At 39.6% G+C, this 16,980-nt stretch overlaps 1 protein-coding gene across 4 annotated transcripts in view; it reads left to right on the top strand.

Moving 5' to 3' along the window:
- Nucleotides 1–16,980, top strand: part of MACROH2A1 (macroH2A.1 histone) — a 42,803-nt gene that overhangs the window by 22,427 nt on the left and 3,396 nt on the right. The window contains exons 5-8 of one of the 4 annotated variants that reach the window (XM_066197407.1): nucleotides 1,773–1,883; nucleotides 6,996–7,095; nucleotides 12,389–12,478; nucleotides 15,492–15,666. In XM_066197407.1, coding sequence (XP_066053504.1) covers nucleotides 1,773–1,883; nucleotides 6,996–7,095; nucleotides 12,389–12,478; nucleotides 15,492–15,666 — 476 coding nt within the window. Of the gene's footprint in view, nucleotides 1–1,772; nucleotides 1,884–6,995; nucleotides 7,096–8,574; nucleotides 8,666–12,388; nucleotides 12,479–15,491; nucleotides 15,667–16,980 lie in introns of all 4 variants that reach the window. The other 3 variants (XM_066197406.1, XM_066197404.1, XM_066197405.1) reach the window with 3 other exon arrangements.

Raw genomic sequence — 16,980 nt, 5'->3', positions numbered from 1 at the left:
CCAGCAGTAGCTGCAGGGAGCTTCACAGTGGGTCAGCTCTCCAGTGCCTGTGTTGCTCCCGATGGTGATTTCAGTCACAGTGTGAGCAGGGGAGGAAGAGCTCTGCCCTCTCCCTGGTGCGGCTGGAGCCTGAACATCCTCAAGAGTGGCCCAGGTCTGCAGCACAGACAGATGGGCCATAAATACTCTGTTCTCTGTAAGAAACAGTCTGAGGTGGGCAGAGGGTGTACCAGGAGACAGAAGAGAAAAGCGTCTGGGGGCTGTACTGGTCATGCCTCACAGGTTTCAGTTTGTAGAAGTAGGGAGTCTTTCTAATGTGTACATGTGTAGCCAAGGATGTTTTTTTCTTCTGCAAAATAACTAGAGTTAAGCAATAAGTTAGGCAAGTAGGATGAAAAGTACAGGAATTTCACATGAAATAGACAAGGAATGTGAAAGTTGCCTCTGGGTCAAGCAAAGCTTCTTTATCCTGTCACTGTTTACTTGGTCACTCTTCTGATTGTTTCACTCGTTTGGTTTTTTGAGCTGTTGAATTTAGTTTTTCCCTCAGAACACCTATTAATTGACATTTCAAATGCATTGCTTCCAATACCATGCCCTAATAATTCCCCTAAATCTGGAATGTTTTTGCCCTGGTTGATTACAAAAGCAGGAAGTCTGTTGTGGGGTTCTGTTTTTCTTCCACACAATAAACTGTATTGTCTGCTTACTATATTGGTATTTGGCTAACAGTAAACTCCTGGGGAATTGAAGTAAGACCCATGAAAATCTAATTTTCAAAACACTTGTGTAAAGTAAAGCATGGTTACAGCTTCTAAGTACCCTTGCATCAAAGTAAGTTTAGTTGTTCAGCCTCAGTTTATACACTTTGGAGAGGGACAACAGGAGAACAGAGGCTTGCTTAGTATTCCAGGTGTCCTCTTTGTGCTTCAACACAGATATTGCTAAGGCACCAAATATTTGTATGAAATTGTAAGTAATAATTTTATAGAAAATGTGAAATTTTTCTTGGCACCAATTGAGTTTATAACCACAGCCTTTGTGAATTTACTTCCTTTTCAAAATGTTCCTCTTTCTCCTTTTTGTTCAGTAAATCAGTTAATTCCTGAAACCTGTTACTTCACTGCAGTAATAAAGTTGAAAAAAGAAATGGTGATTGAGGGGAACTCCTCTCTTCTCCAGCAGTTTCACTGGAGGTGAAAGTAGGTGATGATGTTAAATAAGACAGAAAATTGTTCAGCCCATTTCCTGCAAGCAGGCAGACAGAAAGTAGATGTATTCTTTTGACACTGCTTCTGAGGACAGCCGCATTACAAAGGAGAATTTCTAATAATAGGTCTGTGAAATCTGGGAGCACCTCCCTTCACAGATAAAATTTATTCTCTGACAAGTCAGTTTCTAGCTTAGAATGAATGTCTGCCCACACACAGAGATCTGTAATCTTTGTCCACACAAGCCATTAGAAAGCTCTTAAAAGTTTGGGGCTGTGTATATGCTTTCCTGCAACATTTAAGACAACTGTCATCTCAACTGTGCACTGTTGTGCACAAGAGGAGGTGCCTGTAGATCTGCAGACGTTGTGGTGGTTTTTTCTATTGATCCCTTCTGCTGTTATCAGGGACTTTGGTTGGACTACAAGATAAAACCCAACACCACTGTTTGTACAGACATTTTATTGCCTGCTAAGCATTTAGTGCATGTCATATATCTTTGTGTCATTAAACTGTTTTTCTCAGAGCCTTGAGTTAACTAATTAACTGTATTTCTGGAAGAAGAAGCAGGGAGAAGTGAGCAAATCAGCCAGTGCTGACAGTACAACAGAGGGAACTCCTGCAGATGGTTTCACAGTCCTATCCACCAAAAGCCTGTTTCTTGGCCAGAAGGTATGATCCTGCATTTTTATAAATTAATACCTATTTTTCTGTGCTGCTTAGGGAATAGCCCCCTTCTACTACCCCCTTTTCCATGAAACATCTAAGTAGAATGGACATTTCCCCACTGAGCAATCAAGATGTATGATACCAGTTTTTCTAATTTCAAAGAAATTCTCCAAAACAACTTCTAGAGCATTTTAAAAAGTACATCAATTAGTCTTCATGTGACCACATAATTAAATACTTAATGAGAAGGAAAGCCTGTGTGCTTGTAATCTGTCTCATTCATAAACAACATAATTGTTACAGATAAGCCTCTGCCAAAGAGATGATTCTAAGCATAAAATGCATTTTTTCCAACAGTCAGCCCACTTCATTGCTGATGTAAATGATTTACAGGTTTTTATCAAAACCTGTTTTAGACATTTGTTCATGATAATGGTTTTATGCTGTGTTCTGCTTTGTGATTTACAGAAGTTAATGCTGTGTAATAATGAATGATGTGTTTATGAAAAGCTAGAGATCAACAATTCTTTTTTTCCCTGTGAATATGATTTGGGATGTGGGTTGGTTTAATGCAAATACGTATCTGCTTAAAGAGGATCCATTTAAAGAGACAAGTCATTAAATTAATTTGGTCTTTTATCCTGAAACCTGCCTTTAATTTGTGATGCAAATTTTCATAAGCAAAACTGCATCTTTCTGCTATCATTCAATAATCAGATCATTGTGTTTTAAGCCATAAAAGATGAGCCATTGTCCATTGTGGAATGTAACTCCTCTGACTCATTTTTATTTTGTACTGAGGTTGTTCTCCATTTATCCTCCAGTTTGTTTGCCAAGTTTAACATGCATGAGAGTAACAATTTTTTCAAGATTTCTGATTTTCCACATTTAATTTTACAGCTACAGCTAAATGGCTGGTTTTGGTAGGGTAGGGTTTTTTTTTTTTTTATTTTACTCCTATTAGGGAGTGGTTTTTCAAAGACATTTTGATGGCTAAATTAGAACCCAAAATTTATAGTCCACATTACTGTTTCAAGAAAGCAAGTAACGTCAGACTTCTGGAGCTGATTTTGAGCTCATTTTAGTTACCATAGGAAACCTGTAATAAGACCTAGTGTTGTGTTCCAGCAGGACTGACACAGCAAATCAATGGGGCTTTGCTGTTGGGCTCAGTGGAAGAAAACCATGAACTCCAGGATTGCTTTAAGCTGTGGTGGGCAAAGCCAGTGTCTGCTGTAGAGCTTCCCAGTGAGTCCTAGTACGGGGAGTGGACTTTCTGGCTTTCTCATCCACTTGGAGTCCAGCCCCCTGAGAAAATCACTGGTGTGACACATCCATCCCTGCACTGGGTCTGTGGCAGTTAGCCCTACACATGAGGGAGACCAGGTGTTAGCCCTTTGTTGTAACACATAATGAAAAGAGAAATTAAAAGAAAATGAAAACCTGTTTGTCTCCTGTGAGGGAACGCTCCAAATCAAACAGATCATGTTCTGAGGGTTAGAGAAGGCATTTGAAGAATTGCTGCTGAGATCAATCAATCAGGATCTTTGAAACCTCCTGTGACATTCTTGAATACCTTTTCAGCACGTCTCTTTGGTTTGCAAAACCATTATCTGCCAGATCAGAAAATCCTTTGCTAAATGCAGAGAAGGAAGAAAATAATCTTGGGTTTCATATCACATCATTCGTAAGTGTTTAATGGGAAAAATCTTTTTCTTGTTTACAGAAGGGAAGGAACTTATTTGCAAGAGCAGCTCTTCATCCTTCTCATAACCCCAGATTTAATTTGGTGCAAAAAACACAAATGAGAATGTTGCAAAACTGGGTATTGTTCAATTTTTAAAATTATAGTTATTGCGTTAAATCTTTAGGTAACTGCTGGCATTCAGCTGGAAATTCTTAGAGGTCATGAAATGGCGAAGAACCCTTCAGTTACACCTGTAGAAGTTTATTAGTGCCACATTAATTATTAAAATCTAGTTAATATGTAAATGATTGCACATCCACAAGTGACATCTTAGTGGAAATGTGGCATTGTGCACATTAACTAGTTTGTTTTTTCTGAGAGGATTACAAAGTGGAGGCAGAGTTGCAGGATCTCAAGCCTAAGCTTTAAGGTTTGAACTTTCCAAGCTTGTGGTCTGCAATAGACATCTTCAGTTTTCAGTATGAAACTCATACCAGAAAAAGCTTCAAGACTTTTAAGGTAATTTTGTCTGAAATTAGAAATGCCAGGCTTGGCTTAGAAAATACTTATGGATGTGCTAAGTGCCATCTGCATTTTATCTAACTAACATTTAATTGAAATGTTACCTCAAGTTATGTCCATTCTTTGTTGCACATGTATATGCAAGTTGTGTCTGTTTATTTTTTTAAAGTGGCCCTTTAGGGGATCACTTCTGCCTAATACATGCTTCATACTGTTGGGTAGTGAAATCGAGCAATTACTCACTGGAGGATTTAATTCCACTGGAAAAATTCTGATTAATATTTTATTTGTTTTGGATAGCTAACAGTGCATTGAGCAGTAAATGCAGAATGTAGTAAAATAATACTTAGCTGCCAGCATATGCTATCAGCCATGAGCAGCTTTTTAAGCATTTTTTAGTTGTTGTTAAATTGAAACTTTAATTACCAGCTGGCTGTTATGTAAGTCATGGATATGAGTAGGCTCAGGGATAGATTTAAGGTCCGAAACAAAAACAGTCTGCAGCTGATAGATCTGAGGCAAAAACTTGTAGAGGACAGAATTAGGAATCAAAAAGATCACTTACAGAATGAGCAAAATATGTTTTAGGAACATATTTTGTTCCAACTATAATCCCCACAAAACAGTCATGGTGTGTGCATGTGTTTCGCTGGTGGTTTTTTTTTTGTTGTTTGTTTGTTTGTTTTTTGTTTGTTTTTTTAATTTTAAAATTCATGAAGTTTTTTTAACATTTTGGTTTGATTTGATTTGACTTTTTTTAAACAGCAGTTGCTTGTAGTCAAACTCAAGACTCAAACTCCAGTATGAATAACTCACCATGTGTGAAGTATTAAAGGATTCCGAGCTATTTGGAAAGGAAGCTTTCTTAGATTTTATTACAAATTCCTGAACAGACACGTACTTAAAACAGGGCTGAATTACACTCATTTTTAGTCAAAATCACCCTAGTTTGAGGTAACATAGTTTACTCAAGCAACATATGCAAATTACATGAAATTGCAGGTTTTTAAAAAGAGAAAGAAGATCAATTCATAGAATCGAATGAATGAAATGGATTTTTTTTTTTTCCGAAAATTTAAATATAGGGATGGTGGCCTCCTTAAATGTCCCATTCACTTGTATGGGTTTCATGGACTGGCTCATATTCCCTGTTAATAAATTAACATACACAAAGAGATGATTTGAAGAGTTAAGTTTAAGAATGTGGGCTACAACAAGCAAGAGATAAAAATCTGATATTGATGATATAAAGTACCATGCCTGGAGATGTATGTAATGCTTTGTAGGCTGAGGGCTTTGGATTAAAAGGAAAGCCTGGCTTAACTGCAACTGGTTGCAGGAATTGCAGAAATGAATGAGAGCTTTCTCCTTTATGGTTGCTTTCTGTATCACCCAAACAGCTACTGAAAAAAATAATTAAAAATATGTATTGTAAACACAGGCATAGGTCATGCTGTAGCTAATATATTCCCCCAAATGAAAAAAGTCTGGAAAATCCTTTGCACTTCTAAAGTATTTTAAATTTTGTCAGTAGTAAACTTTATGCCTGTGAAATCAAACTTCCAACAGAAGCTACAAAGCAGTGTCACAACCTGTTCAAACCCTGGTTAGAACTTCCCATACCTGCAGTTTTGACCTCTGCCAAGTTTAGTATTCTCATTAGGATGCCTCCAATTTTAGAGTTGGTTCTGTGGTGTGGGTCACATCCTATGAGGAGACACCCAAACTGTCTTTTAAGAACACCTGGTACAGGATGTGAGGTCAATCTCTAGATCTCCATGCTGCCTTGCACAGTTTCCTGTGTGCCCACAAGAGATCCTCCTGATTTGTAACAAGAAAGAAATTGAAAGACGTGCTTGAAATATATGGGGGTACTTAGAGGAGTAAATAATGGGTGGGGTTAAAAATCTCTGCTTTTATAAGGGATAAAAGGAAGTAAAGCAAACAAAATAAAAATTAGAAACAATAAGCACGTAATATCATGTGCCTGCTTACAGTAGCTCACCAGACATTGCCAAAGGCTGCAGAGCTGTAATGAGGACTGAAGTGCTGTAATACACAACATGGTGACCACTGATAAGGAAAGAAAAAAATCTACGTCTCCTTATTGGGATGGAGGAATTGCTGGAGACAAGTGTCTGCTTTCTCAGAGATAGGCTCGTGTTTGCTGGCTTAAAGAAGGAGGAGCAGCAGCTTTGATCCTGTTTCTGTGCAGAATGGTCCCAGCACATCCCTGTAATTGATGTTTAAGGGATGCTTAGGGTGTCCTTCATCTTTACTTGGGGAAGAAACAAATACCCTCATTTAATGGCAAAATTAGAATCACAGAATAATTTGGAAGGGATCTTAAAGCTCATCTCAGTCCAAACCCCTGCCATGGGCAAGGACACCTTCCACCAGACCAGGGTGCTCCAAGCCCCATCCAACCTGGCCTTGAACACTCTCAGGCATGGGGCAGCCACAGCTGCTCTGGGCAGTCTGTGCCAGGGCATCACCACCTTCACAGGGAAGAATTTCTTCCTAGTATCTAATATTAACCTCCCCTCCATCAGTTTAAGGGCATTCCCCTCATCCTGTCACTCCATGCCCTCATGAAAAGTCCTTATCCAGACTTCTTGTAAGCCCCCTTTAGCTACTGGATAACAGTAAGAATCCCAAATAGTGATCAGTGTAAAACCAAAACAGAGCTTAGTAGTAGGTACATTCATGTGCTCCCAGTATGAACAATGTTTGAGTCTTGTGTTTGAATTTTTTTGGGCTTATAACCCTTTATGACCTGCCTTTTATTTTGCATATTTGTTTGCAGTGATGCTCTCTCCATCTGTGTTGCAAAGCTCACTTTTCTGCAGCTTCTCTGTGATTTCCCAGCTGTCCTGTTATTTCCCACCTCATGCTTTTCTTTTCAGCTGAACCTTATTCACAGTGAAATCAGTAATTTAGCCGGCTTCGAGGTGGAGGCCATTATCAATCCTACCAATGCTGACATTGACCTTAAAGATGACCTAGGTAAATGGGGCATGGGTTGACACAACTAACGGTCACATGGAAATTATGGAACCCAGAATTTATTCTCTAGGGCTTCATACCTTTAATCAGAGCAGAAATTCAAATCTTGCAGGTCCTGCTTTGTTGAAGAACTGTTTTCAAAACACTTTGTTGACCAATTCTAAATACTTGCAGCTATTGCTAGTCTTCAAGCTGATTTCAGTTCAAAAAGTTTAAATTCTTTTCCATAATGATCATATGTGACTGTTAGCTACTTTGGGGGGTTTCTTATTTGGATACTTTGAGGACTAAAATACTTTTTTGTCAGGTTTTTCTCAAAATAAGCAGTTTCTCCATTCTACCTGCAGTCTCAGGGGTTTTATTTCAATAGGTAAAGTAGGCTTAAAAATTTGGGAAGGGCTTATTACATAATGAGCTATCCCCAAATCTTCCGTGCCTTGATTTGATGTTTAATTCACTCAATAATTTGTTTCCATTATATTTCAGTTCTTCCCTGTCACTCTGACATTCAGCTGGAAACAAATACTGATATTATACCAAGAGTGAACTATCATGGGTGGAGAATCACTTTTAAAGCTTTTCTCGTTTCAGATTGATAAGAAATCACAAAATCTCTTTTTAGCAGAAGTTTATTCTTCACCAGAACAAAAATTGCCTTCCATTTGTTATGTTCTGCTATCACTTCTTATTGGAGTAGATCTGCTGCTGTCTTCTTTCAAGATACCTTAATGGAATACAACCCATAATCCTAATACTGCTGCATTTCCTATGGGAATGTAGAGAAGTAACTTAACAAGAAAAGTAGTTTAAAGAAGGCTATTTTTTATATCAACCTTTCTTAGAAATACATGTATTTCTGCAAGTGTCTTAGCCATTCCAGCACATAATTAAAAGATATGCCTTACTATTAAACCATACAAACAATTATTTGTATTTTTTTAAGCAAATTCCGTGCAACCCTGCCTGCAAATACACAGTTTCCTACATGTGAAGGAAACTGGCATTTTTAGGAACAAAAAGATGAATGGCTTTCCATATGAAAATCAGTGCCTGTCAGCTTATTAGTGCTGACAAAATGGAGAAACTAATTATTTTGTTTGGCTTGATGATGCTGAATTTCTCTTTTTTAAACAGATTCCATATTTTAATGTCATGCTCTGTGGGGAACTGGTTGTTCTAGGTTTCTGCAAAGTGAAATGGGGCATTATCTGATTTTAAAACTTTGGAAATGATCTCATGTGATTGCTCTGACTTGTCATTTTAACATTTATTTGATCATGTCATACTGAATATTCCTCCTCCTGCTCCCTACACCCCTTTCTCTACACACACCTGCACACACAACTCAGCATACTCCTTTGGCGCAAGGTTTGGAGATGTAAAGGTAGGAAAATATGGACGTTGGTACATGTGTAAATGTAGAGCCTGTGCTGGGTCTCTGTCCAACGTGGTTGATATACATCTGTTTACCTGTTGTAGTTGCAAGTTGTACAGGCTGACATTGCCACCATCGACAGTGATGCTGTCGTTCACCCGACAAACTCTGACTTCTACACCGGTGGTGAAGTAGGTAATGGCAAGTTCAGTGCTGCGGAGTTCGTATGTGTGTGCATGGTCGATCAGCAGCCACCAGCTTGTTGTAGCTATGCAGATTTGCATTCATTTCTCACTTCCAGCAGTCCCGACTGATCATAACAAGAAATGAACAATTACAGACTTGGTGGGCATTTTTGGTTTTTATTGCCAAATCGGCCATTCAGAAGTAACAACAGAGTGTGCACCACCAAAATTGAAGTGCAGGAACAGTGCGTTAAATGCAGGCACGTGACCAAGGAAAATGAATTACGACATGGTTGGTTTGACATGTAAAGTGCCTAGTTTGAATGTGGTTAGAGTACTGGTCTTTAGATTTCTAACCAGTTCCAGTGCACCCTCTCCATGCCAAGTTTCAGATGTTCACATCTGAATTCATGGGCTGGATCTAACGTGTCTGTATTTTCTAAAGTCTTTAAGATTGTCCTTATGTACCCATGACCTCCCTAGCCCTGCTTCACGGTCCTCACTCCCCCAAGCCCAGGCTAGTGCTGCACACACATCTGTCACTTGAGCTACATGGATGAGAGAAGGCATGACAGGAAACAGGACAGACCTCTTAATTCAGCCATCTGAACTGTCCCCTGAGGAACTTTACTCCTAGCCTTTCTCTTACCCTCTCACATACAGAATTGAATAGGATTTTATAGAAGGGTGGGAGTACTTTGATTGAACTGCCTTGGTAATTTCAGAAGGCAAATCAGAATTTGGGCCAGATGCAGAAGTTGCTGGCAATGCTTAAGAACAAGTCAGCTGATCCAAACCTCTGCTCTGCATCTCATCTTGACCTCGCCATCACTGTGAGAATGGGCTCCCCCCATGCCTGAGGCCTTGTTTTCAGCACTGACGTGGAGGGACACGTGTCCTGCACCACCTGCTTTTTCTGAAAGGGCTGCTTTCTGATTAACAAGCAGAGAAATGTAGCTCTGGTCAGCCTGTTGGGGCAGAAGCACTGTGACTTTGCTGGCTAAATAATATGCAGAGTGTCATAGTAGCCTGTACCTGAAGAATATGCTTCCAAAGCCTGTCAGGCCCATTTAGCCAATGTGCCTGTCTCCTACCCTGTGGCAAAGAAATGCTTTGCTACCCTGCAAAGAAAATTGTCTCTTGAAGCTGGACTGCTCATTTCATAGTGTAGGTTCCTGTTGCCTCTGACTGCTGTAAGGAAGAATAGAAGTGCACAAATGCTTAGCTTCCAATGATTAACTTTTACCCATCTAAATTTTTTTTTAATTTTTGTTGGTTTTTTTCCCTAACAATTTAAATGTACTGAGGGCTTATCCTGAGAATTTTAGAGCCTAAATTTCTGCTAACGCTGTTTTCAACACTGATACCAATGCCTGCTTGGAAAGCATGAGATAATGATCTTATTCTCATGGGAGTGACACATATTTATGCCTGTGAGCAAATAAGCTACTAACCTTGAAGCTGTGAAGCAAGACTTCCATCAAGAACTTGCTAGTGTAGTGGAAAATGGTTAAATACAGTCTGTCCTTTGCCAGATTAAGCTAATTTACAATATAGATGTCAGGTACGATTTCAATATAAACTCTCACTATTAGTCAGAAGAAGAGCATAACTGAGGAGTAAATGCAGAATATTTCATTCATTCATACCAAATATTACTTTTTCTCTTCTTTGTATCAGATCTGCAAGAAGAGAGCTCAGTGGAATAAACTGACATGGTTGTTCATTGCTTTTAATTATAAATTAATTCCCAATAGAAGGGAAAAAGCTGATCCTTCTGGATTGAATTAAACCAAACTAGGCTAAATTCCATTAAACGTACAACAGATTTGCAATGGCAAAGAAATGACCTACTTAATAGAACTTTGCTGTTCCTAGGTTCTGTACAAGGCTTAATTATGTTTCCCCTTAAAGGGGAAAATTAAGGATTATGAATGTCATGGGTTTTAGGACTGATCAGAGTTCATGGACTCATGGGGAATATAACTGGCATATATATAAATATAAATAGGAATGATATGGAAATATCTACAACTAGAATGGAAGGCTGCTTCATTCCCTCCCCATCCCTTCTCAGGGTGATTTTATAAGACCCTGGACTGCTGGATGGGCTCTGCAAAGGGCATGGGGTGTTGTGCTTTATTCACTGCCTTTGAAGGGCAGAGTGCTTCCAAGCACTCGGTGCTCCTCTGGGTCTCCTTCCCAGCACTCTCCTAAAACACCTTGCTGCTACAAATAAAGCCATTACTGTCTTTCCTAAGAGATTTGTAAGGTGATCCTCCCACTCAGTTGCACTGGCATAGGTACCTTGGAGTTTCAGAAAATTCTTAGGAGTTTGGCTGAAGTATTTATATTTAAAAGCTTAAATCAGCACAGAGAGCAAATTACACTCTGACCTACACAGTCTGATCTTGCAATCCAGTTTTTGGCAAACCCTGTTGTGAACTGGTTATGAAAAAGCCAAAGAAAAGGCATAGCTTTTATAATTGTCCTCAGCCACTAACAAAATAGACTGAGGGTCACAGGGTCAGTTTTTGAATGGAAAAAAATGCATTGTTTTCAACTTTTCAGTTTGGAAGAAATTTAGCAGAACAAAACAAAAGCATCTTGCAGTCTTCTTAGTTCCTAGAGCTATAACCTGATTCAGTAACCAGAATCTTGGAGGAGGGCCTCTGCTTCCTGAAGCATATAGTATGTGCACTTCCATCAGAAATTGCATTTTTTTCTTTCTTCATCAGTGGAAGTAAGGGGTGTCACCAAATAAATGTCTAGATCTTTAGAGATCCTAGTTCTGAATTTTTGGAAATCAGTTTTCAAAGCTGTATCTCAAATCAGAGCCTTTATGATATCATTGCTTTTTACTTATTCACCTTTATAATTAATATGCACAGTGCAAAATTATGTGGGATGCTTATGTAGTTAGGAAAATGCTTTCTTGGGCTGTTTTTTCTTTCATTAATATTTAAAACTAGAGCTGCAAAATAAGATCTAAACCATTTAGTGATGGACTGCCTTTGTAAACAGCACACCTTTTGGTTGCCCTGACACACTGCACAGCTCTTCTCCTCCCAGAATGACTTTGTCCAGCTCCTTAGTTGTAGTTAGAGAAGTTCATTGGAGGAATGTGTTCCTTAGAGATTCTCCTTATTTCTGAGGCTCTTCCTCTTGGTTAAAGGTGGCTCAACAAGCTGGGCAGTTACCAAGTAAAGCAGCCCGCTGCACTCACGAGACTGTTTCATTCCTGGGGCCACCTGTTGGGGTCAGGGACCAAGATCAGGTGAGTTTCAAATTCTTATTGTGGCAAATGGCTCTTTAAAACAATTTGTAAGAGAAGAGGGGAAATGAATCCTAGGGGAAGGAGTTACGAACCTTCAACCACTGTTGAGCTAGCACATTCTTCTGGAACATTTCACACTAAGAGATGCTCATGAGAAGGAAGGAGGTAGGGATGTCATGTCAAATGTCTTTTGACAGTAAATTCAAGTCTGAGAATGTTAGCAAGGGATACCAGTGTGAGGTTTTTGGGTTGTTAGGGTTGTCTTTTTGTTCTTTCTGTTGTTGTTGTTGTTGTTTTTAATGACTAGCTAATTCTCAAGTCCCAAAAGGTTTAGATCTTACTTTGCAGTCCCCAAAAAATATTTGGGCAGAAAACTCTAGAGTGATGTAACAAAAACGAATGATGAGTCACGTGCCTGCTGAGATCAGAGGAGTAAACTAACAATTCTCTGTTCAGGGAGCACTTTGGAAAAGAAAGGCGGCAAGGAGTTTGTGGAAGCCGTCATTGAGCTCCGCAAAAAGAACGGCCCGTTGGACATAGCCGGAGGTGAGGCTGCGCTTCGGGACCCCAAACACCCCAAGCTCACAGAGCCCAGCTCCTCCTGCAGCAGCTCCCAAGGGCTGTGTGTTTGTGCTCTCCACAGTTAAACTGCACTCATTGCATCTTAAGTAACTTCTACCAAAGCACCTGGGAAATGGGCAGTGCTGTAGTGTTACAGTAAAGCCAGGCTGTTCACAGGTACGTGCGTGCACACGCAGTGTTGATCATTAAGGCCACAGTTCAGAAAAGCAATTAATGAGATGCTTAGTTTTCAGTCCTACTCTGTTAAACATCTGCTTTGCTGAAATGCTGCTGACTTTCACTGAACTTAAGCATGTGCTTAAAGTTCAGCATCTGCTTGGGTACTTAGTTTAATCAGTGCCAAAATCATCACTATAAAAGCTTACGACTTTTTGATGCCTAGTTATCAAAATTTATGTAATATCGGAGAAAAATCTACTATGTGAGTAATAAAGTTTGATAATGGCAATATATAATTTTACACCATCTGTGAAATTGCTGATCCATGTTGTTCATATAGAAGGCTGATTCCGCCATCTGTGTTTATGCTATAAAAATAAATACAGTGTGCACAGTTTTGTAAACGAATCCTAACTACAGCCGAAGGGGAGATGTAAGAATTCAGCTCTGACAGGAAAAATTACAACTGTTTACTTCTGGAGCTGAATACTTTGGGGGTTTCTCCTTTGCTTTTTAAAAATTTTAATAAGTTTTTCTTGGAATTTTTGTTCTGCAAAAATATGCAGAATCAATTACTCACTTCCTTCTTTTTTACTAACTTCTGTACAAGATTGCTTATCAGCCCAAACCAAATAGGTGGGAAGTTGAAAAGAAAAGGGTTGGTTTTTTCTCATCTGTTAATGCATCCCTCAGAATTGAGGGTTGCTTGGCAGTCTTACTTCAGGGCAGCTCTGCACTGCAGTGGAATAAACTGGCTGTTAGGGACTTGTTGGAGGACTCTAAAACAGAACTAATACATCCATTTTTCAATCCTACATATACCCAGTGTTCAGATTTCTCAGTTCTATGGGCATCCCTTTAATCTACCCATAACCAGAATGCTTACCTGCAATGTGACTAGCACCGAATAAGTCCGTCGTTGGCTTTCTCTTTCTTACTTCCCATTTCAGTGCATTTGCATTTGAAGTAAGGGGCAGCTGTTCTTGGTAATGAACAGTTGTCCTCATCAGAATCCTAATGAGTTAATTAATGACTACCTTGGAAAACACTCCCTGAGAAATATTAAAGTTGGTCATGTGTATCAATACAATATTTTATTCCTTCAGGGTGGGGATGATATCCACATTTCACATCTGACTAGAGATATGTCAGCTGCTTTTAATAGATTTTTCTTGGATTTATGATGTATTCTGAATCTGCCAACATGTTAGTTGCACATTATGACAAATTAACATTGCCTAACACTGAGGCTATTCAACATGTTGGGACTCTGCAAACGCATAAGAACATAATGCTTGTGTTTCCATTGTCCTTCAAAATGTTCTGGTTAACCCCTGGTCAGGATCCATATGACAAAGTCTATTTTCTCTTTCCTGCAGCAGCCACGAGATAGTATCCATATGTAATGATCGTGTGCCAAGAGTTACTTCTACTATACTTAAATAGCAAAATACCTCATAAACATTCCAGAATGGAATAGAGGATTTCAGACCTCTAGGCACCTTTGCAAACCTGATTTTTTAATTTTTTTAAAAGTTATTGGGATTTATTATGGTTTTGTAAAGATATAAGCTGCCATTTTGTACCTAGTCTTCTGTGGGGTATTTTAGGGGCTGACTCTCCTGTGAAGATTCACTGTATGCTCTTGTGAGATCACGGATAGATGTTTTTGTTCCCTCAGCTTGTGATTTGGGTGGCTTGCTTCCCCCCACCTTTTTTTTTTTTAACAAACCAAAGTTACAACTTTTTATTTGCAACCACAGCCCAGTGAGTTTGGAAATGACAGAGATCCTCTTACCCTGGTTCCTGGCAGGCAGAGCGCAGTCTGTTGTTGCTCTGTGATGGGAAGTGATGAACCCAGATCGTGTTCTCCTGCAGAGAAGGAGGCCTCTCATCTGGAGAATCCCTGCCTGTCACCAGTTTGCTGCATCTTCTTAGTCCCCACATGTCCATGATAATATTGTGGTGATAAGATATGATTAGCATGGTAAAAATTCTTCTTCGTTTCTTTGTACATACAAGGCCTGGCCTGTTGTTACACAAGCAGTGTGAATCAAACACTGCAAATCTGTAAATGCATCCTCTACACGCCTCTGTCAAGAATATGATGAAAGAGAGAAACTAAGCCCAGCATTGTTCAAGTGATCTCAGATGACCCATACACAGAAAAACTAAAATAAGGCCAGGCACAAAGTCTTGAAATCACACAAAATGTCTTCATTATAGTTATTCAGAGACAAAGCTAGAAATAAAGCCAGAATCTTAATTCACCTCTTTTCCATCCTTCCTTTGGGGTTTGCAGAGCACTAGTAGCTCTGAGCTGCTCCAGTTTGAGCTAGGGTATGATCAGAGGCTAGCTGAACACTCTGTACATTTAGCAGGAGTAGCTGAAGGTCACTGGAGTCGTAACTCCTTGTGCCTGTCCAGCATCCTGGTATTTGCTGTATCTCTGCAGTAAACCCAGCCAAAGCAAGATCATCCCTTGTCTGGGTTTGGGTTCTAACAGATACTGCCCTTCTCCTTACCCAGTCCTCAGTATAAATGTGCTTCTTTTGATGTCAGCCATGAATTCTTGCTCTCTCTCAAATAAGCTCAATCCTAGCTATGATTTATAAATTATCACAACAAAATGCAGATGGAAATGGAGAACACAAAGTCTCTGTAATCACGTTATATTTTAAGACTGCGTGATTTGTAATCTAAAACATTCTCGGGGCTAAAGGAATGTCTGTTGACTGTTTGCTATTTTAATCACGTGTACCTTCCTTTATTCCTAAAGAGAGGAAAGTAATTATATTTCATTTTCAATTCTTCCTAGCTGTTGTCAGCGCTGGCCATGGACTGCCTGCGAAATTTGTGATCCACTGTAATAGCCCAGGCTGGGGCTCAGACAAATGCGAGGAGCTGCTGGAAAAGACAGTGAAGAACTGTTTGGCTCTGGCTGATGAAAAGAAACTGAAATCAATCGCCTTTCCTTCCATTGGCAGTGGCAGGTAAGGCTGTCAGGCAAACCTGATGCCAAATAGGTCACATTCTCTAAGTGCCATCTGGTATTCCAGTCTCTTTCCGTGCACAAAGCACATTGCTACAATGCTGGCTTTTTTTCTTCCTTGTTTAAATCAGTTCCCTAAAAGAAGAGTTTCTTCTAGGTTTGTTCAGGCAGTGCATGGAGCCTGCAGTGTTTTCCTGAGTACTGGTTTAGTGTTAACAGATCTCATAGAGATCCCTGCAAATCTTAAAGCATGCAAATGGGATAAAAAACATAAAATGAATTTTCAAGAGAACATTAAAAGACTTCTTTCAGACTATCAATTCATTCATATAAGTGGGAGATGTGGAAAAGAACATGAAGAAAAGGGGTCTCTTTTTGCCTGATTTTAGTTTGTAATGAAACTTACCCATCTTACAATGGCCAGAAGACATAGTTTAGTGTTTGTTTAAGCAGCAAACCTAAAGTGCCTTGATTCTCAGGATTTGCAGAGTCACTTCAAGCTTTCATCCAAAATCCGTAAGCTGAATTCCCTGCAGTTTACATCATGGGACTATTTCATTAAAAAAAAAAAAAAAAAAAGACCTTAAAAACCCTTGCCAAGGTCTTTGGAAGCCTCAGTCTAATGTTCAGGTCCTCTGGCTCTGTACAGTGTGCTCAGTGCCTTTGAAAGTCAGATCATGTTAAGAGTCTCAGTCCAGACTGACTGCACCTTCAGTCTGAGGCTTCTGGATTTGGGGTGCGGAGCGAGGTTGGGAACACCTCGCCCTCATTGATGGCTCAGTAGGAAGACCTAGGGCCAAATCTAGGCTGAATTACACAGTTGTGTCTCTTAACCCTGAACAACTGACCCTCTTGACTTCGCCATGAAAGAAGTTGGCTGGTGTACAACAAGAATATTCTTCCCATTGTGCTGTGTTGCAACACTAGACTAATTCTTGCATATTCTGTGGGCTAGGGCAGAAAACATTATTTGAGGTTTTGGGTGAATGACAAGAAATAAAAGTTTCATTAGGAGGCTTAATTTAAGCAATGTGCATCATACAAATCTCCTACTGAGGTTAATTTGCATAGGTGTCATTTTAAGGAGATAACTTGAGCAAACTTTGCAGAACAGTAGAGAAATAGAGCAGAGGGTTCATGGTAACCTGTTGGATTAGCTGTCAGGGTCACAGGCTGGTCAGTACAAAGAGAAGCTCTGAATCACCCTCTGGGAGAAACTCTATTCCTCCACGGAATAATGTGGAGAGTGCAGAGTGACTGTGGAATTGGTTACGTAAAAGTGGGACTGTGTAAAGCATCTTCCACACAGCCCTGT

Source organism: Chamaea fasciata, unplaced genomic scaffold (assembly GCF_029207755.1).
Source record: "Chamaea fasciata isolate MVZ Bird 193981 ecotype frontalis unplaced genomic scaffold, bChaFas1.0.hap1 SCAF_15, whole genome shotgun sequence".
Taxonomy (NCBI): domain Eukaryota; kingdom Metazoa; phylum Chordata; class Aves; order Passeriformes; family Sylviidae; genus Chamaea; species Chamaea fasciata.
This window is presented reverse-complemented; position numbering and strand designations above follow the sequence as displayed.